Below are 27,925 nucleotides of genomic sequence, written 5' to 3' on the forward strand. Positions count from 1 at the left end.
CCTTGGCCTCGGGAGATATGAAGATTTATTCACCCTCGAAAGATCATATTTCTCTCGGGCAGAGCCCTCGTGAAATATGAATATTCTTGGGTGAACAAATCTTCATATCTCCCTCCGGCACGGGAAATAAATGTATAATGTATACTAGTTCAGTTAGAAGTAGCATGATATGACAGACAAACAAAATGCTAATAATTTAAATTTTCTTTATCATAGATCAACTTAATTCCATTAAATCAATGAGATTGTCAAAGATGTTTTGTGACAATTTTAACCTACCAAAGATTCAACCTAATGCATTCCTGAAGAGGTAAGCTTACACTACACCAAATTACATGTAAAGAAAAGACTTTTTAAGACATAAATTTACACTATGATAATGTAATAAAAAGTTAAACGCGTTTTTCTGGCAATTTGGTATCGATCACAAATGCATTAAATAACATATATTTTATTTAAATAAAACATCGCCAAATCGTATATATATATATAAAAAAAAATAGCAAATCAAAGCTGAACGAGAATCAGGATCGCCTATGATTAAATCGAATCACAAAAATCTTGAGTTCATCTGTGATCAACAAAACCTGACACGAAATTCTGCATCATGTACATGATATAACAGTAGTGTCCATAAACTTAAAAAGTGATATTAAAAATATTCCTGGCTGGATTTTTGATGTTTTAATAAAAGGCAGCTTTAAATATAGTTGCACCAGCTTTTTGATGATAATAACCTGTCAAAATTAACCAAATTATTTTTGTCTAAACTGTTTACTGGTAATAAGATATAATTTGTAAGATACTATAGAACAAGATGAAACGAAATCTTGTACATTATCTTTGATGTTGTTTTTTTTTCACAAATGCATCTGTATACCACCCTAATTTTGACAAACTTTCTATTTGAAATCAGCTACATTTATCTAAATTTTGATCAAGTTTATACCATCATTAATAATCCCTGAGTCTTGATAATCGTATTTAGTAAAACGAAACATGTACAAATACATAGCATGAAAATTAAACTCGGGGGCTGGATTGTCACTTATGAAAGAGTACATATTCGTTGTCTTCTTTGACACATATATTTTATCATTCAAAATCGACCCTATGTTATATTGGAAAATATTTACTTAAACCATTCAAAAATGTTAAGTCATCTTTTTCCCGAATCTGTCCACGTTGTCGAATTTGTATTTATAATATGGCTTAACCTATAGCATGTGGTATTAAGCCTTTTTTCATATGAGATAGTTAAAATAATTTGTTAATACAATTCACATATTACTTCAAACTTCTTGTCATTATTCTTTAGAAGCCGCTACATGATGTTTGCATCTTATGAGTAAAGGAACCGGTTGGCGAGAAGATGTCGGTAACGAGAGTAATGATCATGAATGTGTTCCAATAAAATGTTTATCAAACAAAACAAAAATATGTTGTTGATTGGGGAATCAGAGCATTGTGATGAAAGATAGTAGTTTAAATCGGTGTTCAACTGTGCATTTTTTCCGTGACAAAATTAAATTTTAACTCCGGGATTTGGAACCAACTTTCAGATATTCCAAATTATATATTGATTTTTTTTATGCAAAAGGAAAACCAAAGTTATCTGAATCATTTTAAAATGTGACCATGCGTGATGACTTGTCTTTGACATGAGTTATCTTACAAAATACGAACAAAGCAAAGAAAGTAATATTATTATTTATTGGATTGAAATAAACAACCTTTTATGAAAGATTTATTTCAAATACAAGTACACGTATTTCTTCTTTTTCAGAGGCAGGAAAGTATATTGCAAAGATGTCCCTAGCCTCAATTTAGAATTGTGGAAAGATATGTCGCAATAGTTACAAATGAATGAATAATTTATCATCAGAAAAATAAAGTAGCCAACTGTAATGAAATACAGAATTAAACCTATAGATATTAAATGTTTCTTCTTCCAACAAAATACTCATTAAAAATATTAGGTTTATAATTTGGTACGCCAGATGCTGATTTCGTCTACATGAAACTCGGCAGTGACACTCGAATCAAAACAGTTGGAAGCCAAATCCAGTCCAAAGTTAAAGAGCATTGAAAATCTATATTTTCGAAAAGTTGCGCCAAACACAGCTACGGCCATTTATGCCTGGGCTAGAAAATCTTAGTGTTTTGAATAATTCGATATTTTATAAATATTAAATTTACAGAAAATGAACGATCAATAATATTTTATGTCAACAAAATAAGTGTTGAAATTTGGGCTGGTAATACCCTCGATAACGAAACGTCCACCAGCACTGTGTCTACATAAGACTCATCAATGGAATTCGAATCAAACAGTTTGAAGATCAAATAAATTCGAAGTTAAAGAGCATTGAAAACCAAAAATTTCGAAAAGTTGTGTCAAATACAGCCTAGGTTTTTTTTTTTTTTAAACCTTATTGTTTCGAATAAATCAACATTTACTGAACAGAAAATGTACCGAAAATTCACGATTAAACACAAAAGTGATTACTATTATGGATACAAACCCTCCAGTAAGCAGTGCTTCATTACTGTCATGAGTTAAATTCATATAAAAAGTTAGAATATAGCAAAGTGCTCTCGACCAATGAAATTGTAGGATTTGATGCTTCTTAATTGTGAAGAATGAATGTAAATCATGTTCTTAGTAAAGGATTATCCTATTATTTGGGTCTATCTACTGTTCAAAACAAAGAGTTTCTATAAATGAGTTACAACTGCCCCGAAGCACATTTATCGGATTGAAAGGATTTTTCACACAGTGATTGAAACTGACTAAAAGTTGAATTGTGAAACAAACAAATAACTCAAAATAAGTTAAAGTTTACTGTGCAGTAAATTTAGTACCGTGAATATTATTATGAAAACATTAATAACTTCAAATTACTAAATAAGTAAACAATATCAAAGCATTTGCAAAAAAAGAAAAAAAAACAGTTTTAAAATAAAAAAAAACAGCTTTAAAATAAAAAAAATACCTTAATCTTTAGTTTTCCAAAAACTTTGATCACTGGATTAGCGGTTGGGAAGAATAGTTATTTCCAATGTTTCGATAAAATAACAAAACAAAACAAAACAGGAATTAAACTTTTAAAAACTTTTAAAGGCACTTTATTTGAACATTTCCCTGATATAATTAAATAGTATTTGATGTAAAAAGCCGGACCAAAATATTGGCTGTTAAATAAAATTTATTTTAAATGTATCAATTGATTTAAACTGTAAATTAAAAAAAGGATAATTCCTCACTAAAATATTACATGATTTACATTCATACTCACAATCAGGAAACATATACAATTCCTACATTTTCTTTGTTCTGTTGTGCTACCTAATATGTATAACACATTTTTTTTAAATATTTCCCAAATAATAAGAGTCCTTACATCACTAAAACTAATCCATAAATGAAATGCCTAAAAAGGAAGTCATGCATTAAATATAAACATTGCACTGACAATGAAACTAATTATTAAATACAACCAATTTAGAGATCATTTAAGCCTTGAGCACTTTACAATATTCTAAGTTTGTAAGAGAATGATAATCCCTTACTTCATGATAAGTACTCGCTAACGCTCGTACTTAATCATGAAGAAAGGGATTATCATTCTCTTACATATACAAAACAAACGTCATTACCCATGCAATATGCAGAATACAATATACAAAACCAACCACTAACAATCGACTACCACATCAACTCATCCGAAAAACTAGACGAACAAACAAATAAATGAAACAGCGAACATCACACAGTCTTAATAGCCTGACTTGCATGGAACAGTTACAAAATGTATCGAGGTTAAACCAGTTGTATGCGCTTACAACCCTTTTCCCATATTGGCTATGTAGACCATATTTCGTTATAGTAAACGAAAGGAAACAGTTGTCTACCGATGCTCATTTGATGAACATGCATAAGGAATATACAAATCAAGATAAGATATTAAAAGAAGACACGAAGGAATAGCATGATCTTCTAACGGAGCGAGACCGGGTGTATTGACTTGATAATTGTCTCATTATATGCCATCACTCGCCATCTGAATCCACGCTCAGTCAAAATGTCAAATTTGGGAATATGACACAATTGCTAATTGTATAAATCAGACAACTATTTTGATAGCAAAAAATCTAAGACTGCAAAAATAAAATCGTGTGAGTTGAAACACAGACACTTCATATCGGTCAACGAATTCGTGATAGTGATTGTCAAACTTGTGTTATGTGTCGATTCCAATCGATCTTGTTCGGACAGTTTTTGCGCCGCAGGAGCACATCTCTGTTAATCATGTCCATACATGCACGCGCGTAACGCATCAATTGAGATATGTTAACGCCATACCATGGGGTAAAGAGTATATTTCACCAGAGAAACGTCAAATTTAAAATGGGAAAGCTGAAATCGTCATGTTTGTCATAGATTCTTGTTTGAAGTGGTCCATCTATTTCAATTTCAAGAAAACTACCTTTTTTGTTTTAATAGTATTCTTAATGTCAATACAATAAGAAAAAATGTATCAGGCATCGTAGAGATATCACCCACAGTACAACAGACACCCCCAACCACCAACACCCGTTTAAGATAAGTCGGGTACAAATATTTTCTTCCTAGTCCTTACTAGGCGAGTGACATTTTTCAAACTGACGCTTAGTTAACGACTTTAATGCACCCACCTAACATACGGCTATTTTATATATCATTCGAAAGCTTATTATCTGTACTTTCTATTTTGCCCGGTCGTCAATAATTCGCATGGTGCATTTTTTGTTAAATCAAGATAAAATGTCAAAAATGGACATTCCCAAATTTCACAAGAATTATATAAAATGTTCTTTGCTGATTCTTGTATGATATTTTTAAACCTCATATGGATATAATAGAACATAATACCATAATTTCAAAAATATCAATTGCGCAATATTTGCAGAAAAATGCAATTTTTAAAAAATACTTCAAAAATTATAAAATTGCGCTAAAAGCAAAATATTTCTTCAGGTATCAATATTTGTATGTCAAAAATAGAATAAATTTATCGTTTATAGGTGAAAGTTTAACTGCAATCAATATCAAATTGATGAGGAATCAGCCTTCTAAGGAAGCTTTTGCAGTTGCCCTAAATACCACCATCTGCAAATAGGAATCATTTTGCTTTTCATTGTTTAGATAACACATCGATTGTTGTCAATATCAGGAGAAAATATTTTCCATATTAAAAAAAATGGTGATAAAAGTATATATGGAATATACACGGTATATGCAGTAAAAATATGTTTTGTCGATGTCCAAAGTGGAATATTCGAATGACTACTGTTTGCAACGCGCATTACTATCACAAATACGGCTATTTTTTGTTATCACGTTATTGCATACTATATAACAAATGTAGTTGTTTTATCAGTAATGACAGAAAATTGATATTGTGGAAGAATGATTACCCTTCCTGAGCAATTACTCACCACCGGTTTAAGGAAGTGTTCGTACATTTCGGTGTAGTGTTTTGAGGACTGTTGTTTGTCCTACTTTTATCGCTTTGGTTATGGTGTTATATTGGTGCTTATCGGAAATGTAGGAATCATCTTGTCCATACACCAATTTGTTTCATTAGTATAAAAAAAACTTTGTAATGAGCAATACTCCTCCTACTTCGCTTGGTTAATTTAAGTGACGTTCGAAGTTTTGAAGTGTACAGATTGTATATGAAGGGATTTTGTTCATGATAAACACATTAAAATAAAGTTAAATAGCAAGCAATTAGAATCCACCATAACAAGACTGTTCTTAAGTTATCTCATTTTAACGCTTGTTTTCCTCACATCTAAACATACCATTTTGTATGGGTGTTTATATCAACTGATATCAGACACTTATTGCAGTTATATGAGATCTTCGTACGGTAAATCGTACCATTAGAAACCCAAACAGATTATAGCCTGCGGCAAAGCATTGCAATGTAAAAAAAGAAAAGATTTTACTTATTCGTGTTATTGCTTGGATACAGTTTTATGGGTTTTCTTTATAATGTAGTTTGGAAAAACACAAGACTTCAAACCAATTAATTTTGGCAACCAATTTATTTACCCGACTTTTGTGATTAGAAAAATAACGCGAATAAAATTAACCTCGCTCTTTTTCTAGTATGAAAATAAAGTGTGAAAATTGACAAACAATCGCTGCCAGGTTAACAACAGCGGGCTTAACGCAGCAATATGAAAAGTGCTATGTTTTGCCAGAGGTTGCATAATTTCACAAAACGTTCTTGGTAATGATTGGTTAAATTGTTGGTGTGACACCTACACAGTAATTTACTTCGTTAAAGCTTTTTATTCTACATGTAAAATTTTACTATTTAGAAAGTCTGATTAATATAACTATAATTGTTGCGAATTGCTAGAATTTTCAAATAAAAAGATATAGACCGTAAGTTGATGTAAATAAACTCCTCATAGATACCGTTACCAGGCTTAAAATGTTTTAATGTCAGACGCGCGTTTTGACTACAAAAGTTTCACTAGTGACGCTCGAATTAAAAACTGTAAAAAGGTCAAATTAAGCACGAAGTTGAGGAGCATTGAGGGCCCCAAATTCCGAAAGTTTTTTTTCCAAATACAGCTAAGGTTTTCTATTCCCGGGGTAGAAAATCTGTAGTATTTCGAACAAGAGGCTCTCAAGAGCCCGAACCGCTCACCTGTAATTTTTTGCTTAAATCTTTCATCAATTATTATTTTTTGCTTTTCAATATATATTAATGAGTGGCTTAAAAATGCCATTTAAATGTTCCTTATATCTGTCATATTTTCTTCAAAAGCAAAAAAATGCATTTTACCCCTATGTTCCATTTTAGCCATAGTGGCTATGTTTCTTGACGTACAAGGAAATAAAATACAAAATTTATACTAGGTACTCTGAAACTCATTCAGCCCAAGTTTGGCTGAAATTGATTCAGCAGTTTCAAAGGAGAAGACTTTTTAAAGTAAGCAAACTAGATGAACAAATTGTGAAAAATTGTCTTTAAAGGACAATAACTCCTTAAGGGGTCAATTGACAATTTTGGTCATATTAAACTTATTTGTAGATCTTACTTTGTTGATCATGTTTGCTGTTTACAGTTTATCTTTATCTATAATAATATTCAAGATAATAACCAAAAACTGCAAAATTTCCTTAAAATCATCAATTCAGGGGCAATAACCTAAAAATCAGATACCCGATTTGGCTGATAATTTCAGGGCAGGTAGACCTTGACCTAATAGATACTTTAACTTCTTGTCTGATTTGCTCTAAATGCTTGTTTTTGAGATATAAGTCAAAAACTGCATTTTACCCTATGTTCTATTTTTAGCCATGGCGACCAAATTTTCTGAGGAAACAGAAAATAAAACACAAACTTTATTTTAGATAACCTACGAATCATTCAGCTTAAGTTTAGTTTAATTTGGTTCATTAGTTTCAGAGGAGAAGATTTTTAAAAGTTAGAAAACATGATGAACAAATTGTGTAAAATTGTCCTTAAAGGGCAATAACTCCTTAAGGGGTCAATTGACAATTTTGGTCATATATAAACTTATTTGTAGATCTTTCTCTGCTGAACATTTTTGCTGTTTATAGATTATCTTTATCTATAATAATATTCAAGATAATAACCAAAAACTTCAAAATTTCCTTAAAATTACCAATTTAGTGGCAGCAACCCAGCAATTAGTTGTTATATTCATCTGAAAATTCCAAGGGTGATAGAACTTGACCTAATGAACATTTTTATCTCATGTCAGATTTGCTCTTAATGCTTTAGTTTTTGAGATATATGCCAAAAACTGCATTTTACCACTATGTTCTATTTTTAGCCATGGCAGCCATGTTTTCTGAGGAAACAGAAAATAAAACACAAACTTTATTCTAGATAACCTAAGAATCATTTAGCTTAAGTTTGGTTTAATTTAGTTCAGCAGTTTCAGAGGAGAAGATTTTTAAAAGTTAGCAAAACATGATGAACAAATTGTGTAAAATTGTCCTTAAAGAGCAATAACTCCTTAAGGGGTCAATTGACAATTTTGGTCATATAAAACTTGTTTGTAGATCTTACTTTGCTGAACATTTTTGCTGTTTATAGTTTATCTTTATCTATACCGGTAATAATATTCAAGATAATAACTAAAAACTGCAAAATTTCCTTAAAATTACCAATTTAGTGGCAGCAACCCAGTAATTGGTTGTTAGATTCATCTGAAAATTTCAGAGCTGATAGAACTTGACTTAATGAACATTTTTATCCCCATGTCAGATTTGCTCTAAATGCTGTAGTTTTTGAGATATAAGCCAAAAACTGCCTTTTACCGCTATGTTCTATTTTTAGCCATGGCGGCCATGTTTTTTGACGAATCAGAAAATAAAACACAAACTTTATTCTAGATATGCTAAAGGATCATTCAGCTTAAGTTTGGTTGGAATTGGTTTAGTAGTTTCAGAGGAGAAGATGTTTGAAATAGTTTACACCGGACGGACGACGACGACGAACGTCAAGTGATGGCAAAAGCTCACATTTCCTTTGGAAAGGTGAGCTAAAAATGCACTGTTTTGCAAACAGTTAATTTATAATCATGACCATATCCGTGAAAATTCATGTCAACGCAGAAGTGCTGACTACTGAGCACTACTCCACCAGCAGTGGCACCGACCCAGTGGTTGTAAAACAACTCCTCATAGATACCGGACTTAAACTGTGTACGCCAGACTCGCATTTTGGCTACAAAAACGCAATAGTGACGTTCGAATCAAAAAAGTTAAAAGGCCAAATAAAGTATTACGTTGAAGAGCATTGAGGACCCAAACTTCCGATAGGTATTGCCAAATACAACATGCAACCTGTCAATTTTTTACAAGAAAAGTACATATTTGGATAAGGTTTTCTACTTCGGACTGGCACAAATAACTTGTTCAGGGTCTAGAATATAATAGTGTTCACTTCTTTCGTCAATGCACGATGATGTTGAAGCAACCAAGAAAAACAAATCCTAATTTTATAAGAGAAATATTTGAAATTGATCAACTTTTCATTGATCAGCTTACCTACTATGTAATTATCTATTTATGTATTTATTGTTTGGGCAGTGGCGGATCCAGGGGGGGGGGGGAGGGGGGTGTTGGGTTCCGGGTGTTGGACCCCCCCCCCTTTTTTTGACGATCAATGCATTTGATTGGGGACATATGGTTGGAACCTCCCTTTTATCCTGGATTGGGACCCCCCCCCCCCCCCCCTTTTAAAAATGGCTGGATCCGCCCTTATCATTGGGGCTAGCTTAATATCTATATATAAAGTACTTTATTTCTTTGAATGATAAACACGAAATTACAAACAAAATTTAAAAAAAAGATAGATGGTTTTTAACAGGGTGGCAGTATAACTACATTTTGAAATATCAAAGTTTAGCTCCCTAAATTCCCTTTAAAAGCATGGTCCCGCGTGTTATTTTCTGCAAACATTTTTGCATTTTTTCTTATTGTGTTTCTTCAACCTAATATTGACTACATACATTTTTTGTTAACGTAGAACAGCCTAAAAGATATATGTTTGCAGATGGCGGTATTTTGGGCAACTGTATTGGTTGTTATGATTGGTTATTAGTCAGAAATGTGATTGCAGTAAATTGATGATGTAAAAAACGTCCTTAGCACTAAATTGCACCGTACGAATATTTGACGACCGGGCAAACAAGAACTCACAGATGATAATTATGCTTTCGAATGGTAACGTCACAGTACCCAAATTGCACCGAGTACCCAAATTGCACCTATTCAACAAAAATAGCTGTGGAAATCTTACAAGTTTTCTTTGAGATTAAACAATTGGTGTTTTTATGATTTGACATCATACACGTCTTTCAACATAGCTGAATATATTTAAATATACACAAATGTTCACAGTAAATATCAACAGATGAAGCATTTACTGGAAAAAGTAAATCTACGGAAACGTCGTCATGCGACGTTCTCAAAAAGTCATCTTTTAAAAATTAGCAAATAAAATATGTTACAAGTATCCATTTCTTAAAAAATGAATAGTAAGCATAGACTAATGTCAAATTGTTTTAAATATTTGAAGAAATTGAACAAAACATCTGTTATTCAATTTTTGAGGATGTGAATTTAAGCAGGGATGCAATTTGGGTACTCCTCATTACGGAATCCTGGATCGTTTGGAGGTCTGTTCAAACCCATTTTTCTATGATTCAATATGGATTCAAAATTTAATTGGTTTAACTATATAGTAAACAAGGATACATCTACAAAATAAACACAGAATGGAAACTTTGGTCTCCGGGATCATAAAAAAACGTAGGTGAAAAAACTGTCAAAATAGGTGCAATTTGGGTATCCTCACGTTATATGAGGTGGGTGCAATAAAAATGAAATTTTATGGTTAATGTCACTCGACTATACATATCTCAATATGGCGTTCTTCCGTTTTATATTGTCAAAACAGTTTACGACACACAAGTTGAACTCCAATTTATCATCATATATAATAAATATGAAAAACTGTTGAATTATCTAATGAAAGACATTCATTTGTTACGCAAGTTTATCGCTATTTATCATGATACTCGCTTGAGATAGACAATTTTCACTAGAAACTGGTTAAGGGCGCACGTGCCGTTGTCAATGTAAACATTATAACGACGTCATGGGCAAAATAGCGAACAACAGATTATCAATGGTCTTTCAAACTCCAGGATGTTTCTCGGCCACATCACTTTTTTGTGTATTTTTCCTTTGATCATTTTTGTGATAATTTTTCATATCATGCTACTCTCTTGAGATAGACAATTAAATTATCACTAGAAACGAATTAAGGGCGCACGTGCCGTTGTCAATTTAAACATTAACGTCATAGGCAATATATATAGCGATCAACAGATTATCAATGGTCTTTCAAAACTCCAGGATGTTTCTCGGCCACATCTCATCTCAGGGATGTCGCCCTTCGATGAAAATGTAGCTGAGAAACACCCTCTCGTTTGTAAAACCCATCGATAATCTATTAATATATGATTCAGAAAACCTTACCAAGTCGGAGGGTGAAAAATATATCGTGTTATTGTACTAAAGGGAAAATCTATTTTTCTAAAAGGGATCACTAAAATCGCCACTTAATTTCAAAGAAAAGAATTTAGTATTCATATATATGCGAAATAAGTTAAACTTTTAATCAGACCATGTTAATATTTCAAGTTTTATGTGTAGATATCAGTTATTGATTGACATAATGTATCAGATCTGTGAAATAAAAGATTGTTCAGATCAATCAGTTTGCAAAAATAATCATTCAGCCTTAACTCAATGGTTTTGATTAAAAAAAAAACCTCTGTAAACATAGGACGTATTTAATAATTTTTCTTTAATCTTGGTAACGTGTATCGTTTACTAGTATATGAAATTAACATACATTCAAATCTTAACCGTTTTTTTTAGTATTAAAGATTATCTAGTCCCTTACCAAATCTTGTTAACTTAATTTGTCATAGTTTTTTGTTATTTTTTTCAGATTGCTTTAAACAACACTTTTACATATCAAAATGCATATCTACTGCTTTGATATATTTTTACGGGCATATATTTTTTTCGCCAAATATTTGAAAACATGATTCAGTCTTGGAATGGTTCGAAATGTCGACCAGTACCGCATGCATTTGATTTCTAAGCCTTTGCTATTACACTGTCAGCTTTGCAACTAATTTTTACATTTGTTTATTATTATCCTGCAACCTTTATATCTTTATAAACTCAAATGTTTAGCTAATATGAATTGCTGCGTTTGCTATCTAGGGCTTATTTTTACTTTCATAAAAAAACGTTGTATGTATTTTATGTGCACGATGCTTTGTTTTATCTGTTTGGTTACGTTTTTTAAATCAGGTAGAAAGCTCACCAGAACTTATGTATATAAAAATTATGTTTAATACTATGCAGAATCAAAATAAAGTTGCCTGTGTCTATATCTATAGGAAGGTAAAAAGCAATTCCTTGAGGAAGAGATTACTATAAACAACTGTCATCATGACAAGTGGGAGGTTTAGCTAGCTATAACACCAGGTTTAACCCACCATTTTCTTCGAAAAATGCGTGTACCAAGTCATGAATATGACAGTTGTTTTCACTCGTTCCGTTGGTTGATAACGTTTGATATTATATATAAACTTTTGATTTTATCGCTTTTAGAGGATTTCTCCTTTTTAAGTTTACCTTGGAGTTCGGTATTTTTGTTATACTTTTTGCATACTTTTTGATTCTGAGACCATCTATGTAAATTTTCGAAAATTTTATAGGCAGCGTATCTGATAGTTTGGAGACCAAAACGCGTCTGGTTTGCTAAATTAAAAGCCTGAGATCTTTGATCAGGTAATTTTTAGAGGCATGTATGTATGCTACGTATAAGCCTCCTGTCATTAGGAGCACCACCATGAGTAATGGTGTAAAGAAGGACATTTTGCACACTGTATCGGCACATATTTAATGTGAGCATTTGCTTATCCAGTTCCCCAGCCTGGCCGTGACGAGACTTACTTCCAGAAAGTTAACTTTCCAAAAACAGGAATAAATACAAAGAAATAAAACATACGAACACACCTACTCACATGATTCGATTATCCTCAATATATAAAAAGTGGCGCGAAAATAAAAGTGAAAAATATATACAAAATAAGAGAAAAGGTCACCCCGGATGCCGCACAAATGCCATGGCAACGAACGGAAAATCGGTAAGGACATACTTGGATTCCAAACCAATACCGCTAAATGCCCTGCTGTATTCCTGGTAGAGGAAAGCCGAAAATCCTACGATAAAGGATCTCGGAAAGAATCCATTAGAGGAACAGCTAAAACCCTCAGACATCAAATAGGTACTGATAGTTTCCCCACATGGACACTACCTATAGATCCCATCTGACCACATGTCAGTCTCAAACAAACTGAAAATATTTTAGGCTGCAGAAACTTTCCTCAAGGATTTGTATAGTACTATACAAATCCTTGCTTTCCTCAAAAACAAAAATATAATCGGCAAAACATAAAATATACAATGCAAGGATAATAATATTTTTTATCCATGAAACTAATTTGACAAAACAATTTCAATGATGCTGAAGGATTCTCTGCAAAAATGTTCATGTCCGCTCTCATCGGCATGGTCGACTCGAGAGGTTCAAAGTCGGATTTTGCAAATAGGCGGACTCAGAGTCTAAATTTAGTTTAACCGGAAGTTCAAAACATCAACATTGCCGCCATTTTCGATTCAGTTCTGAACAAAAACAGAAAGACCAATGAAAAAAGATAAATGTTGAAAGACAAGATAAAACAAAATGCCAAGAGAAATCATAACACTACAGTTAGGACAATGTGGAAATCAAAGTAATTATATTTCGTGTATACAGTAATTAAGATAGGTGGGCGAGATATTTATGAAACCTATCACATGTATCATGTCATTTGAACAATTATAATTTTTTTGCCTGTTTATGTATAATAATCATAATTATATTGTATTGTCTGTATTTGTTACTTGATTGATATGCTTGTAATGTGCCCTATGATTAGGACAATAAAAATATTCTTTTCTATCATGTTGCAAGCTATAATTTAGAAAGTGAACCCATTTTTCTTCAAAATTAGTGAAATAATTGTCTTCCTTAACAGAGTAATTAGGAAGAACGACTGAAATGGACTTGTATAATAGCGATCCTTCTAAACATTTACATTGAACTGTCAGAACAATCTCAAGACAGCAGCTCATGTAGCTAGCATCCCTAAAATGATAGCAGCAACCTTACGGCACATCTCTAGAACCCAGCCCAGAGTTTAAAACTAGAAATGGGTACTTTGGGGACCTAGATTGGTCAAAGTGGCCCCAGACATTGAACTCGAGATCAATCTGCAGATATCTCTTTGGTTTCTTTGTTCCCGTCTAGGAGCCAGGTGGTTCTCTCTGAGTACTTCGGCTTCCTCCACCATAATAACAGACATCCCAGTGTCCTAACACTCCCTTTGTTTGTGTTGTGTTGTGGAATGTCCTTAGTTTATATAATTCAATGTGTATAAGTTGGTGAAACATCTCCATTCATCCTAATAGGGATTCCACTGTACCCTCGCAGCTGTCGAGGGGTGTTCCCAATAACGGAGGAAGGAATCTTCATACATTTGTACATACATCTGTACATATAGAAGCAAAATGGGTCGGTCTTTTCACCATGATACACTTCCAAATACCACAGAACACCCCCAAAAGACCACTAACTCCCAAGGAAAACAGTAGTTTTACACAATAAATCGATAAATTATATTCAATTAGTTTAATTACTTATTATGCCCATGTCGCAGCAGAGGGGTCATAAAGTGTTACCCTTGTCCATAACTATGTACAATGTATGTATGTCCTGAAATTGGTTTCCCTTCTCTTAGTTTAGTTTACCTCAACCAAATGTTATGACACACACAAAGCCATAAAACTCAGATCAAGTTCAAATTTGGGTGGCGTCACTTTTACCCTTCTTGAGTGGACACATTCTCCATTTATTTAATCCTATTACAGTCCACTGCACTTAATCACATACCAGTTAATTGCATAATTTTCTCCTGCACAAAACCATTTCCTATTCATTTAATGTTAAAAACTCTGGTTATCTGCATAGCCTAACAAGTGGTCTTTAACTTAGTGTTTTATCTAGAACTTAAAAAGGGCATGGTAATTTTTTTTACCAAAAGGGTACTTTGCACGTCGACTTTACCAAATAGAGCACATAAATAAACTAGTAAGTTACACATATTCAGTTTTTCTTGTTAAACATGTTAAAAAAGATATATAAATTTAACAAAGTTAAGCTGGTACATAATATAATGATTTAAGTATTATCAGAAGTCCATTATCTAGTAATGGACTTCTGGTATTATAGTCCCAGAGTTGAGCAACTTTAATAAATAAATTGAAACTGATATAGTACATGGAAATATACATTAATCAAGTTGATCTAACCAAAAGTATGTTAATGCGTGTGGAATGCATACTTTTTCTTTTTGGGATCAATATTCTTCTGTCAGCCGTGTCATTCATGCGTCCGTAGTCATTATTGTAAGAATCCGGATTTTGTTCATAGCTGGTCTGTTTGCAGACTTCGATCCCTACTTTGTACAAATATTTCAATGGCGGACGAAGAAAATTTAGAAAAATAAACCATGTTTGGCACGCAATTTGAAAAGGAATATGACGTTTTTAATGCAATAAATGGATAACAAATTTACTTCAGGCAATTTTCTTCACATACTAATGAAGTAACAAACTTATTTTGCCGAAACTAAGAATGATTTGATGTATGCTCTCGAGTCTCGCGGAAGTGATAAATATTATCTTCATGAAATAACATGCAACCAACTTTTTAAAGTCAATGCTTGTCACCCTTCAATCAGCAAAAAACCCGATCTCGATCCAGATAACGCTAAAGGGCACATGGCGTAAAATCTTTCGGAAGAAAAAGGGCATGGTGTCCGAAAAAAGGGCATGGCGCAAGAAAAAAAGGGCATGGCGTCGCGCCATGCTAAATTGCTTTAGATAAAAACTATAACTGCCCTTGAATTTTTACTAGATAATATTTTTGTTCGCTATGGAGAATCTGTATATCGTCAAGTTATCGGAATTCCAATGGGGACTAACTGTGCACCACTAATTGCTGACCTGTTTCTGTGGACCTGTTTCTGTATTGTTATGAGTTACAATTTATGACTAAAATCAGCAAAGACCGAACGAAACAACATCTGATACATAAATTTAATTACACTTTTAGATAATTGGATGATACATGTATATTGGCTCTCAATAATGACGACTTCAGAATGTACACTAAAGAGATTTGTCCTGCTGAACTGACTTTAAATAAAGCTAATACTAACAATGAACACTGCCCTTTCCTGGATCTTGATATCTATATCTTTAACAGGAAGCTTAATACAAAAATTTATGATAAAAGTGATGATTTTTCATTTCCTATTGTTAATTATCCATTTTTAGCTAGCCTGGCCAAAAGGGCCAAGTGAGCTTTTCTCATCACTTGGCGTCCGTTGTCGTCGTCCGTCGTTAGCTTTTTACAAAAATCTTCTCCTCTGAAACCACTGGGCCAAATTTAACCAAACTTGGCCACAATCATCATTAGGGTATCTAGTTTAAAAATTGTGTCTGATGACCCCGCCAACCAAGCAAGATGGCCGCCATGGCTCAAAATAGAACATAGGGGTAAAATGTAGATTTTGGCTTATATCTCTGAAACCAAAGCATTTAGAGTAAATCTGACAAAGTGTAAAACTGATTATCAGGTCAGGATCTATCTGCCCTGAAATTTTCAGACAAATCTGACAACCCGTTGTTGGGTTGCTGCCCCTGAATTGGTAATCTTATGGAAATTTTGCAGTTTTTTGTTATTATCTTGAATATTATTATAGATAGAGATAAACTGTAAACAGCAATAATGTTCAGCAAAGTAAGATCTACAAATAAGTTGTCATGACCAAAATTGTCAGTCGACCCCTTTAGGAGTTATTGCCCTTAATAGTCAATTTTTAACAATTTTTCGTAAACTTTTGTAATCTTTTACAAAATCTTCTTCTCTGAAACTACTGAGACAAATAAATTTAACCATACTAGGCCATAATCATTATTAGGGTTTCTAGTTTAAAAAATTTGTCTGATGACCCCGCCTTCCAACCATCATGGCCGACAAAAAATAGAACATAGGGGTAAAATGCAGTTTTTGGTTTATACACACATGTATCTCTGAAACTAAAGCATTTAGAGCAAATCTGACAGTTGGCAAAAATGTTTATCAGATTGAGATTTATGTGCCCTGAAATTTTCAGATGAATCCGACAACCCGTTGTTGGGTTGCTGCCCCTGAGTTAGTAATTTTACAAAAATTTTGCAGTTTTTTGTTATTATCTTAGATATCATTATAATATCTAATACTATTAATTATGATTTTAACCTTATTTTACAAGATTTCCAAAGCATCAGTAAAAACAGGTGAGCGACACAGGCTCTTGAGAGCCTCTAGTTAGATTCCCTTGTCACCATCTTATGGTGTTTCTCAACTTGTTCGATTCGCTCGTGTATGTAACAACGTTTTTGATTTTAACGAAAGAAATCTCTGTATTACCTAAAAATTATTACACCAGGGTTTTCAATATCACAAACGTGTCAAAACATTTACTAACTATTATCGTCGGTACAAGGACATCATTCGTAAATATTAATCAACATGCAGACATCTTATACGCTCAGGTATTTCACATCCAATCTTTTATGGTAATATTCTATACAAAGCACAAAAGCTAACCAAACCTTTAAACAGACTTATTCAGAAAGGATATAGTTATGATACTGTTGTCAAGTCATTAAAGATGGCATATTTTGGTATTAATATTGATTCACTCGTAGGGTCTTTGCATCGAAAATAAACACATTTATTGTAAAACCAGTTGTTGGCATAATACGAGTTATGTTGTTCTCATATATTTTATGATGGTATGATACTAAACCCCTAACGGGAGGGGTTTCACTTGATTTTCATATGATGACATAATCTTTCAATCAGTTTGATTGAGGTCTGGAGCTGGCATGCCATTAACTGCTAGTAGTCCTTTGTTAATTTATGTATCATTGTCATTTTGCTTAGATGTTTAGTTTCTTTTGTTACCTATTCTGACATCGGACTTCTTTTAAACTGAGTTTATTGTGCGTATTGCTGTGTGTTTGTTTATTCTACATTGGCTAGAGGTAAAGGGGGAGGGTTGAGATCTCACAAAACATGTTTAACCCTGCCCAATTTTATATGACCGCAAAAATTAAAAAATTTTTGGTCGTATATTAGTATCACGTTGTCTTCGTTGTCTGGCGTCGTCCGAAGACAGATGGTTTCCAGATAATAACTTTCGTATAAGTAAATAGAAATCAATAAAATTATAACACAAGGTTTATAACCACTAAAGGAAGGTTGGGATTAATTTTGGGGGTTATGGTCCCAACTGTTTAGGAATAAGGGGCCAAAAAGGGGCCCAAATAAGCATTTTTGTAGTTTCCAGACAATAAATTGTATTAAAGTGTATGAATCTCTATGAAATTATACCACAAGTTTCCATACTTAAAAGGGATGGTTAGAATTGACCTTTGGGGGGTTATGCCTCAAACCAATTAGTAATTAGGGGCAAAAAAAGGGGAAAAACAAGGGTTTTTCTGGTTAAAGGACAATTGAGACAATTTAAAAGCAGTGTAAGGGAGGTAATCCAAATCAATTAAAAGAACACTGTTTGATAACCTCCCTTACACTGCTTGTAAATTATGTATTAAAAAATGATGATTGTCTTGAGGTGATTAGCTGTCAATTTATTTTTAGCAGTTACTATTAATTAATATTAATTTTAGCCATGACTATGTATGTCATTTTATATTTTAAAACTTTTATGATGTATTTAAATGGGTAATTATGGTTGCAAACTCCATTAGAAATTTGAATTGAGATACTGACCATATCTTGAGGGAAAATTTTTTTTTAGGGAAAAAGGGGAAAGGGGGGTGGGGGGGGGGGGGGGGTGAAAAAAATTGGAGGGGGGGGGACAATTTTTCTCATTTCAGAAATTAAAAGAAAATTTCTTCAAATATTTTTTTGAGGGGTTAATATTCAACCGCATATTGTATTGCAAAAAAGCAAAAAACCAGGGTAAAAAATTTTTTTTTTTGGGGGGGGGGTCAATTTGCAACAGCATAGTGTATTGCACAAAAGCAAAAAAATGAATATAAATTCAAATCATTTAACCAATTTGAAGTTCTTTGACTACAGTTATTCTGTGTCAGAAACCTATTAATAAACAAAAATTTAGTTACAATCCAAATTCAGACCTGTATCAAGCGTGAATATTGTGTCCACTTTGGCCCCAACTTTACAGGGTTGGACATCTGCGGTCGTATACAGCTGCGCTCAGGGAAGCAATTTATTGTGCCTGTCCCAAGTCAGGAGCCTCTGGTTCTGACGATTATTCGTTTAATACCTTTTCAAATTTTTCATCAAATCATATTTATTAACGTATTTCTTATAATTTCAAACTTTTAGACTAAATTAATTAGATGCAACCCGCTGAAATGTAAGAAAATAACTTTGAATACCCTTTAGCGTACCCCAGTATTTAACACGATGTACAGTGTTTATAAAGAATATCATACATATTCGAATTCATTTATAAATACATGTATTCTTATTTGAAGAATTATTTTAAAATCTAAGGATACTTTTTTTAAAACTGAATGCTCATTTACAATAATATCTACAAAGCGTAATTAAATAGGATGTTGTTCCATACACGCTTACATGTTTGACCTCGTTTACCTAATCACCTTTATGTCCATTGTTATGCATCATCAATTCTATTGATTAAGACAAGCTTAAGGTCTCTCATCAAAGGTAATGACATGCAGACATGTGACAGAGTTGTCAAGCCACAACTGGAGATTTGGAAATTTTCAGCTGGAGTTTGGGCTTCATAACTGGAGATTTTTTATCGACCTATTTATCGACGTACGCAATGGTTTTTTAGTGTGTTTAAACTGCATATCTTCTTTTTTTGTTTGTTAAAAGAACAATAATTCCATACCTTTCAACAACTCCATATCCATTTTTACTTGATAAGAATAGATGATAAGGGGTTTTCAAATATTTATTCATTATATATAATTCAAGATAAAGCGATCAGCCATCATACAGAGTTGGCAAAAAGTACCCTTGATTTAGCTACATTGTCAACTTTGGTACCACTACTGATCATGCTTGTAACAGAAGGTGTTAAATTGATAGAGTTGTAGGCTTGCTGGTGGGTAGCTGTCCCCATAAGTTTGGTCAAATCATTAGGGCCACCACAGTCAGCTTTGCATGAAGTGTAGTAAGCATGGTCTTGACCCTTGGTACTGGATCTGCATCATTTGAAATCAGATCTCCAGGCAGAGTTGAATTTGGCTAGATACTTGGTCTTCTTTTATTTGCTGCTGGGGTATTTGGTGATATAAAAATACGGTTTGCATTTTGTCAAATTCTAAAATTTTAGAATAGTCCAAGACAACTGTACTTATATAGGTATTCCATTGGCTTGGATAGAAAACAAGCCATAAATATCATATTTGAGTTGATTTCATTTGTCTTTGAGGTTCAGTAAATGTTCCATGTTTTCAACAGCATCAAATTAAATCGTTGTTTATACAACTTGTACAATTTAATCCTTTGTCAGTATTTTACTTTTAATCAACCTAGCTTGTGTCTTAAACTAGCTAGTTGAGCACTAGGTAATTGCCTATTATCTTTTATTTATTGTTGTATATACAGTTTAATCCTAAACACCTCAGGCTAATTTTACCTATTTTAACTTTTGACACAAAATCCATTACAGGAAACTTCCGTTTTTCTCGGACTTTTCCCATATCAATTTCGAGTTTCTCGGACTTTTTCTCTGTCCGTATCGATTTTGTAAACAAAAATGTCTAATGAAAATTTTACGAGGTTGACATTTTCAAAAAGCGGAAGATTTCAAATTTTAACGGGAGGGACGGAAGAGGGTCTGAAAAGCGGGAGATTTTGACTCCCGCCGGAAGAATCACATGTATGGACATGCAATCAGTGAATGATTTATGGCTTCAATATTACTTATTGAAGGGATGATTGTTTGACAGCTTGTTGTTTTTTAAATAAAAGAACAAATGTTTTTTCTACTTTTTATTGATGTACCAAGCCGTGCATTTATGTACCCAGAGGATTAGACTAACTGATGAGACACTTCAAAGTATGAAATATGCTGCATCTGTTTAATTAAACCCAAATATGACCGAAATATCTTTGTGAAATAGATTGCCACAATTATAAACTATAATGCCCAAACGGACATTTTTACCGATGGATAGTTGGTAAAAAAAGTGGAATGACCGTTTTATGAAAATGCCTAGGCCTTGAATAACAAAAAGTGGCAAACCTATGATATTTGACCGTTTGAGGCTGAGGGCAGCCGGACTTTTTATATAAATTTCGGTCAAGTCCGGAATATATGACCGTTTTGGAAGCCATGCTCTGGACTTTGTTAGTCTTGTATGTTTTTTAATTTTAGTTCATTTATATGTTTTGGAGTTTAGTGTGTCGTCCATTTTCATTGAACTAGTGCACATTTTTGTTTGGGGGCCAGCTGAAGCCCGCCTCTGGGTGCGGGATTTTCTCGCTGTGTTGAAGACCCATTGGTGGCCTTTGGTTGTTTGGTCGGGTTGTTGTCTCTCTGACACATTCCCCATTTCCATTCTCAATTTTATTTTGATTATTTGCATAGAAAATAATCATTAGCTAGATATGCTTAGTTAGAACTGACAAGTTTTTTTTACCAGAAACAGAGATATATTATGTTAAAAATGTTTTTAGACTGAAAGTGTACTGTTCTGACCAACGCCCTTGTAAAACTGTTCTTTTTAAGTTTTCTGGTTATTATTTCTTATAAATTTGTATTTACATATATATATCATGTGTATAAACATAATCTTTTTCGTTCAGAATCTTAGTCAAATATATAAGTAAAGATGAAAACAACATATTTAGGTGTGTTATATGGTATTTTAATGTGTACTGTGATGAAGACGCTACTGTTTCTAATGGGGCCTATCTAGACGTGTATACACTTGTATGCAAATTTGTCCATCATTACTGAAAACCAAACAAGTTCCCGCTAAATATTGCATCACATTTTAAAATATTTGACGTCTTATTTTAATTTAAAGTGATAGTTGCATGTGGTTAAAAGGTTATTTGGAGACAGATCTTGGTTCATTCCAAGATAAAATTCAGCTAAATACTCAAAAGTGTAGATATGTGTATAGGAACATGTAGGTGGGCACTGCCAGTCAGGTACATTTTTGTACTCCTGAGCATGGATCCCCAATAAACGCAGAAATCTCTATTTTAAACTGCTTATTAAAAAAGAAGACTCTGATGAGTTGAATGATTGTTTTGACTCAAAAACTATAATAGATGTAGAGGAAATTTAATTAGAAAAAATGATCAGAAAGACAAGATCTACAAATAAATCTCACGGCCTTAATTGTCAGAAGACTCCTTATTGGAGTTATTGTACTTTAACATGTTTTATGACGATTTTTATTGGATTTATTTTATTGCCCTTAAACATGTTAAATGTCAAATTTTACCATTTTTTTCCATTTTTGCTGATCACATTGTATTTTGAAAACTACAATAGATAGAAAGAATTGTTTGCTAGGAAAAGTGATCATCAATTAATGCAAGATAAGATTTACAAATAAGTCAACATGACTGGAATCGTCAGAGGACTCCTTATTGGTGTTATTGCTCTTTAATGATGATTTTTACTAATTTTTTGCGTTTTTTGTAATAATTATAAAAACTGTAATAGATACATGTAGATAGAAACTTTAAATAGCCAAAAATGATCAGCAGGACAATTCTACAAATACGTCAACATGACAGAAATTGTCAGTTAATTCTTTATAGAGTTATTGCCCTTCATGATGATTTTTACCAAAATGTGGCAATTGTTGAAGATGCAGGTGAGTGATAGAGCCTCTAGTTTGATCTTAAAATCAAATTGACAGTACAAAAGTACACATGTATTACTAAATGAATAAAAACTACATTGTCAATACAATTTTATTAAGGTTTTTGTCTCACCTTGACGGAGTCAAAAAGCAAAACTTAGGTATGCTGTTTCCGACGGTGGCTGTTGTGTCAACAATGTATTAGTTTGTGATTAGGTCAGTTTATGGAGAACCACTAGTAGAAGGTCTATGATATCTGGTATGCAGCTGTATTAACATTAGCACATCTCTTTTCAATGGAGATTATTTTGCCCTGCCCCTCAGTCATGGTCTGTTGACTTTGAAACTTTTGCTTAGTTTACATGTATTAGTTTGTGATTAGGTCAGTTGAAAGGGGACCACTAGTGGTAGGTCAATGGTATTGGTATGTAGATGCATTATCATTGGCACATCTCATTTCTATGGATATAAAAATAAGAAGATGTGGTATGACTGCCAATGAGACAACTCTCCCCAAGAGACCAAATGACACAGAAATTAACAACTATAGGTCACTGTGCCACCTTCAACAATGAGCAAAGCTCATACCACATAGTCAGATATAAAAGGCCCAAAATGACAAATGTGAAACAATTCAAACGAGAAAACTAACAACCTAATTTATGTGCATAATAATGAACGAAAAAACTAATATGTTACACAGCAAAAACTGACAACCACTGAATTACAGGCTCCTCACTAGGGACAGGCACATACAGAATGTGGCGGGGTTAAACTAGTTTGTTGGTGCCTAACCCTCCCCCTAACCTGGGACAGTGGTGAAACGACACAACAGAAGAACAAACTAGCACTATGCAAAACAATAAACGAAAAACAAATATGAGAAACAGCAAAAACTGACAACCACTAAATTACAGGCTCCTGACTTGATACAGGCACATATAGAATGAGGCAGGGGTTAAACTTGTTTGAAGATGCCAACCCTCCCCTAACCTGGGACAGTGGTGTAACAGTACAACATAAGAATAAACTATAAAAATCAGTTGAAAAAGGCTTAACTCATCAGATAGATACAAATAGAAATACTACATCTAACAAAAAAACAGAGTGGACGTGGCAGGGTACTTATACATCCCCACAACAAAAAGACACTAAGTACAGATCTGAGAGTACTCACAGTTACTGACAGCTAAGGATCAAAGCCAATAACAACTAATTAAAAAAATCATGCATCTCAGACAGTCAGACTAAGATTATTTGACTTCACCCCCTCAGTCATGGTCTATTGACTTTCAATGTTTTGCATAGTTAACATGTTAAAGTTTGTGATTAGATCAGTTTAAGAGGAATCACTAATATTAAGTCAATGATATTAGGTATGCAATTGTATAAGCATTTACAAGTCTCTTTTCCATGGAGATTATATAGCCCCATCCCCTCATCATTGTTCATGAATTATATAACTTTAAAACTTTTACATTGTTTATAAGTTAAAGTTTGTGTTTTGGTTAGTGTAAAGGGCACCACTTATCATGCTTATGATAAGTAAATGGTATTTGGTATGCAGTTTTATTGTCTCGCCTTGACAGAGTCAAAAAGCGAGACATAGGTATGCTGTTTCCAGCAGCGACGGCAGCATCAACAATGTATTAGTTTGTGATTAGGTCTAGTTCATGGTGAACCACTGGTGGTAGGTCAATGATATTTGGTATGCAGTTGTATTAGCATTGGCACATCTCATTACCATGGAGATTATTTGGCCCCGCCCCCTCAGTCAAGGTCTATTGACTTTGAAACTTTGCTTAGTTTACATGTATTAGTTTGTGATTAGGTCAGTTTATGGGGAACCACTAGTGATAGGTCAATGATATTTGGTATGCAGTTGTATTAGCATTGGCACATCTCATTACCATGGAGATTATTTTGCCCCGCCCCCCTCAGTCAAGGTCTATTGACTTTGAAACTTTTGCTTGGTTTACATGTATTAGTTTGTGATTAGGTCAGTTTGTGGGGAACCACTAGTGGTAGGTCAATGATATTTGGTATGCAGTTGTATAAGCATTGGCATATCTCATTTCCATGGAGATTATTTGGCCCCCCCCCCCCATTCATGGTCTATTGACTTTGAAACTTTTTCTTAGTTTTCATGTATTAGTCATTTTTTAGTTATGTGATAAGGTCAGTTTAAGGGGAACTGTTAGTGGTAGGTCAATGATAATTGGTATGCAGTTGTATAAGCATTAGCACATCTCATTTCCATGGAGAATATTTGGTCCTTACCCCTCAGTCATGGTTTATTGACTTTGAAACTATTGCTTAGTTTACATGTACTTGTTTGTGATTATATAATTAGGTCAGTTTAAGATGAACCACTAATGTTAAGCATTTGTTAAGTCAATGATATTCAGTATGCAAATGTATTGGCATTTGCAAGTTTCATTTCCATGGAGATTATATAACCCCACCCCCTAATTATGGTTCATTGACTTTGAAACTTTTACATAGTTTACAAGTTAATGTTTGTGTTTAGGTTTGTTTAAAGGGAACGACTTATGAAAAGTCAATGGTATTTGGTTTGCAGTTGTATTAGCATTGGCACATCTCATTTCCATGGCGATTGTTTAGCCCTTCAGTCATGGTTCATTGACTTTGAATATTTGCATAACTTACATGTTAAAGTATTGCTATTTTAATTTCAACATTTGCATTATCAAAATAACAAATAGGCGAGACATATCTCTGTGTTAACAGTATATTAACTTTTATAAGTATTGGATTGGCATTTCTCATTTCCATAAGAGGTTTTTTGGTCATGCACATTAAGTCATGGTTCATCATGTACATGTTTAAATATTGCCATTTGGATTATACTACCAAATTACAAAAAGGCGAGACATATCTCTGAGCACACGTGTCAACAGTTTAATCAATATATATACAGTATCATCATGATCATATAATGATATATTTGTCATAGATGAACACAAAAACATGACGAAACCAAAACGGTAATTGACTTCCACTTCTCCCTACTCTCTCTGAAATCCTAGATTAGACCTTGAAAACCTGTGTCCTTTGATTGACAGAATACCCAAGGTCTCAACAATGTATCTTAATGACTTTTTATGTCTGTAAAAACAATGGGATGTGCAAAATGTTACATTGGCAGATATTATAAAATTTTATAGTCAGGACCCACAGATAAGACAATTTGTGTGAACTGTGACATACGGGTACCATATTGTAACATAAGGCAAGTGTATATATAGCTATAGGCAGCAAAAATTGGCTCTTCTGAAGTTAATGGTTATGAGTAAAAAGGGAAAAAGGTAACTCTAAAACTTATAGTCCCTTTAATCATTTCACAGGTGTTTTGACAAGTGCTACAAAGGGGATTTACAAAAATGTAGGTGCATTCTGTACAGAAAAACCTGTTCACCTTTTGAAAAGTTTTAATTCTGGCAGGATTTTGAGATTCTTTTATATTCACCATTGAACATAGAATATGGTCATTTCAAAGTGACCAAACACAATGACACACCTGAATTTCCTTTTTACTACTCAATTACACTGTTAAACTCACCTATTGTTGTGAAGATATCCAATGTAATATATATCATGTATATCAACTACAACTGAAACAATTGTTTCATGAGGGGGTCATCAAAGACTTCTCACAAAATTTATCAAAATATAGAACAAAATTTTTACAGGTTGGGAACAAGCCCAAAAAAGACATAATCAACAAAACCTAAAATATTTTGCCTGCTAAGCCATTGATTTTTAGCTCACCTGGCCCAAAGGGCCAAGTGAGCTTTTCTCATCAATTGGCGTCCGTCGTCTTTGTTGTCGTCAGCTTTTACAAAAATCTTCTTCTCTGAAACCACTGGGCCAAATTTAACCAAACTTGGCCACAATCATCATTAGGGTATCTTGTTTAAAAAATGTGTCCGATGACCCCGCCAACCAACCAAGATGGCCGCCATGGCTAAAAATAGAACATAGGGGTAAAATGTAGATTTTGGCTTATATCTCTGAAACCAAAGCATTTAGAGTAAATCTGACGTTGGTAAAACTGATTATCAGGTCAGGATCTATCTGCCCTGAAATTTTCAGACAAATCTGACAACCCGTTGTTTCGGTTGCTGCCCCTGAATTGGTAATCTTATGGAAATTTTGCATTTTTTGGTTATTATCTTGAATATTATTATAGATAGAGATAAACTGTAAACAGCAATAATGTTCAGCAAAGTAAGATCTACAAATAAGTTGTCATGACCAAAATTGTCAGTCGACCCCTTTAGGAGTTATTGCCCTTAATAGTCAATTTTTAACAATTTTTCGTAAATTTTTGTAAATTTTTACAAATATCTTCTTCTCTGAAACAAATTTAACCATACTTGGCCTTAATCATCATTAGGGTATCTAGTTTAAAAAATTTGTCTGATGACCCCGCCTTCCAACCATCATGGCCGACATGATTAAAAATAGAACATAGGGGTAAAATGCAGTTTTTGGTTTATATCTCTGAAACTAAAGCATTTAGAGCAAATCTGACAGGTGGCAAAAAAGTTCATCAGATTTAGATTTATCTGCCCTGAAATTTTCAGACGAATCGGAAAACCCGTTGTTGGGTTGCTGCCCCTGAGTTAGTAATTTTACAGAAATTTTGCAGTTTTTTGTTAATATCTTAGATATCATTATAATATCTAATATCTAATACTATTAATCATGATTTTAACCTTATTTTACATGATTTCCAAAGCATCAGTAATTACAGGTGAGCGACACAGGCTCTCTAGTTTACTGGTAGATTTATTTAATTACTGATTGGACAATTTAATGAACTTGTCCTCTATGTGCATTTTAGTCTTGACCAATAAAATTTTTACAAGTAAGATTAAATGTACATGCACAAGAGTTGGTAAAATCACTTGCATCTATACCTTATTACATTATGAAATGAGGAAAAAATTTAGTGGATGTATTTAATTCTGATTTGTATATTTCAGTTGGTATGGAATTCTGGAAACAGCTTTGCTCTGAGCATGGAATCAGTCCTGGTAAGCTATGATTCCTATGAACTACTGATGTTAGTTGCTTCAAATATCAGCTTTGATGAAAAAGCACTCAAATAAACATGATAAAAGTAGAACATTATAAATGATGTGAAGATAATGTGATGTTGCATGATTGCCAATCAGACAACTATCCACCAAAATTTAAAGATTAAAGAACAAAGATGTAAACAATTACCATACAACATGTACAATGTATGCTCTGAA

At 33.3% G+C, this 27,925-nt stretch overlaps 2 protein-coding genes across 5 annotated transcripts in view; both read left to right on the forward strand.

Moving 5' to 3' along the window:
* LOC127730614 (peroxidasin homolog pxn-1-like) overlaps positions 1-1,940 on the forward strand; it is a 296,701-nt gene extending 294,761 nt beyond the window's left edge. For 2 of the 3 annotated variants that reach the window (XM_052239089.1, XM_052239087.1), the window contains exon 14: positions 1,787-1,940. In XM_052239089.1, the coding sequence (XP_052095049.1) occupies positions 1,787-1,856 (70 nt within the window). In that variant the 3' untranslated portion in view covers positions 1,857-1,940. Of the gene's footprint in view, positions 1-216; positions 311-1,786 lie in introns of all 3 variants that reach the window. The other variant, XM_052239088.1, reaches the window with a different exon arrangement.
* An 11,331-nt stretch (positions 1,941-13,271) lies between these two features.
* LOC127730620 (tubulin gamma-1 chain) overlaps positions 13,272-27,925 on the forward strand; it is a 41,408-nt gene continuing 26,754 nt past the window's right edge. The window contains exons 1-2 of one of the 2 annotated variants that reach the window (XM_052239111.1): positions 13,272-13,426; positions 27,653-27,703. In XM_052239111.1, the coding sequence (XP_052095071.1) occupies positions 13,378-13,426; positions 27,653-27,703 (100 nt within the window). In that variant the 5' untranslated portion in view covers positions 13,272-13,377. The remainder of the gene's footprint in view (positions 13,427-27,652; positions 27,704-27,925) is intronic. The other variant, XM_052239112.1, reaches the window with a different exon arrangement.

Source organism: Mytilus californianus, unplaced genomic scaffold, assembly GCF_021869535.1.
Source record: "Mytilus californianus isolate M0D057914Y unplaced genomic scaffold, xbMytCali1.0.p SCAF_2, whole genome shotgun sequence".
NCBI classification, from domain to species: domain Eukaryota; kingdom Metazoa; phylum Mollusca; class Bivalvia; order Mytilida; family Mytilidae; genus Mytilus; species Mytilus californianus.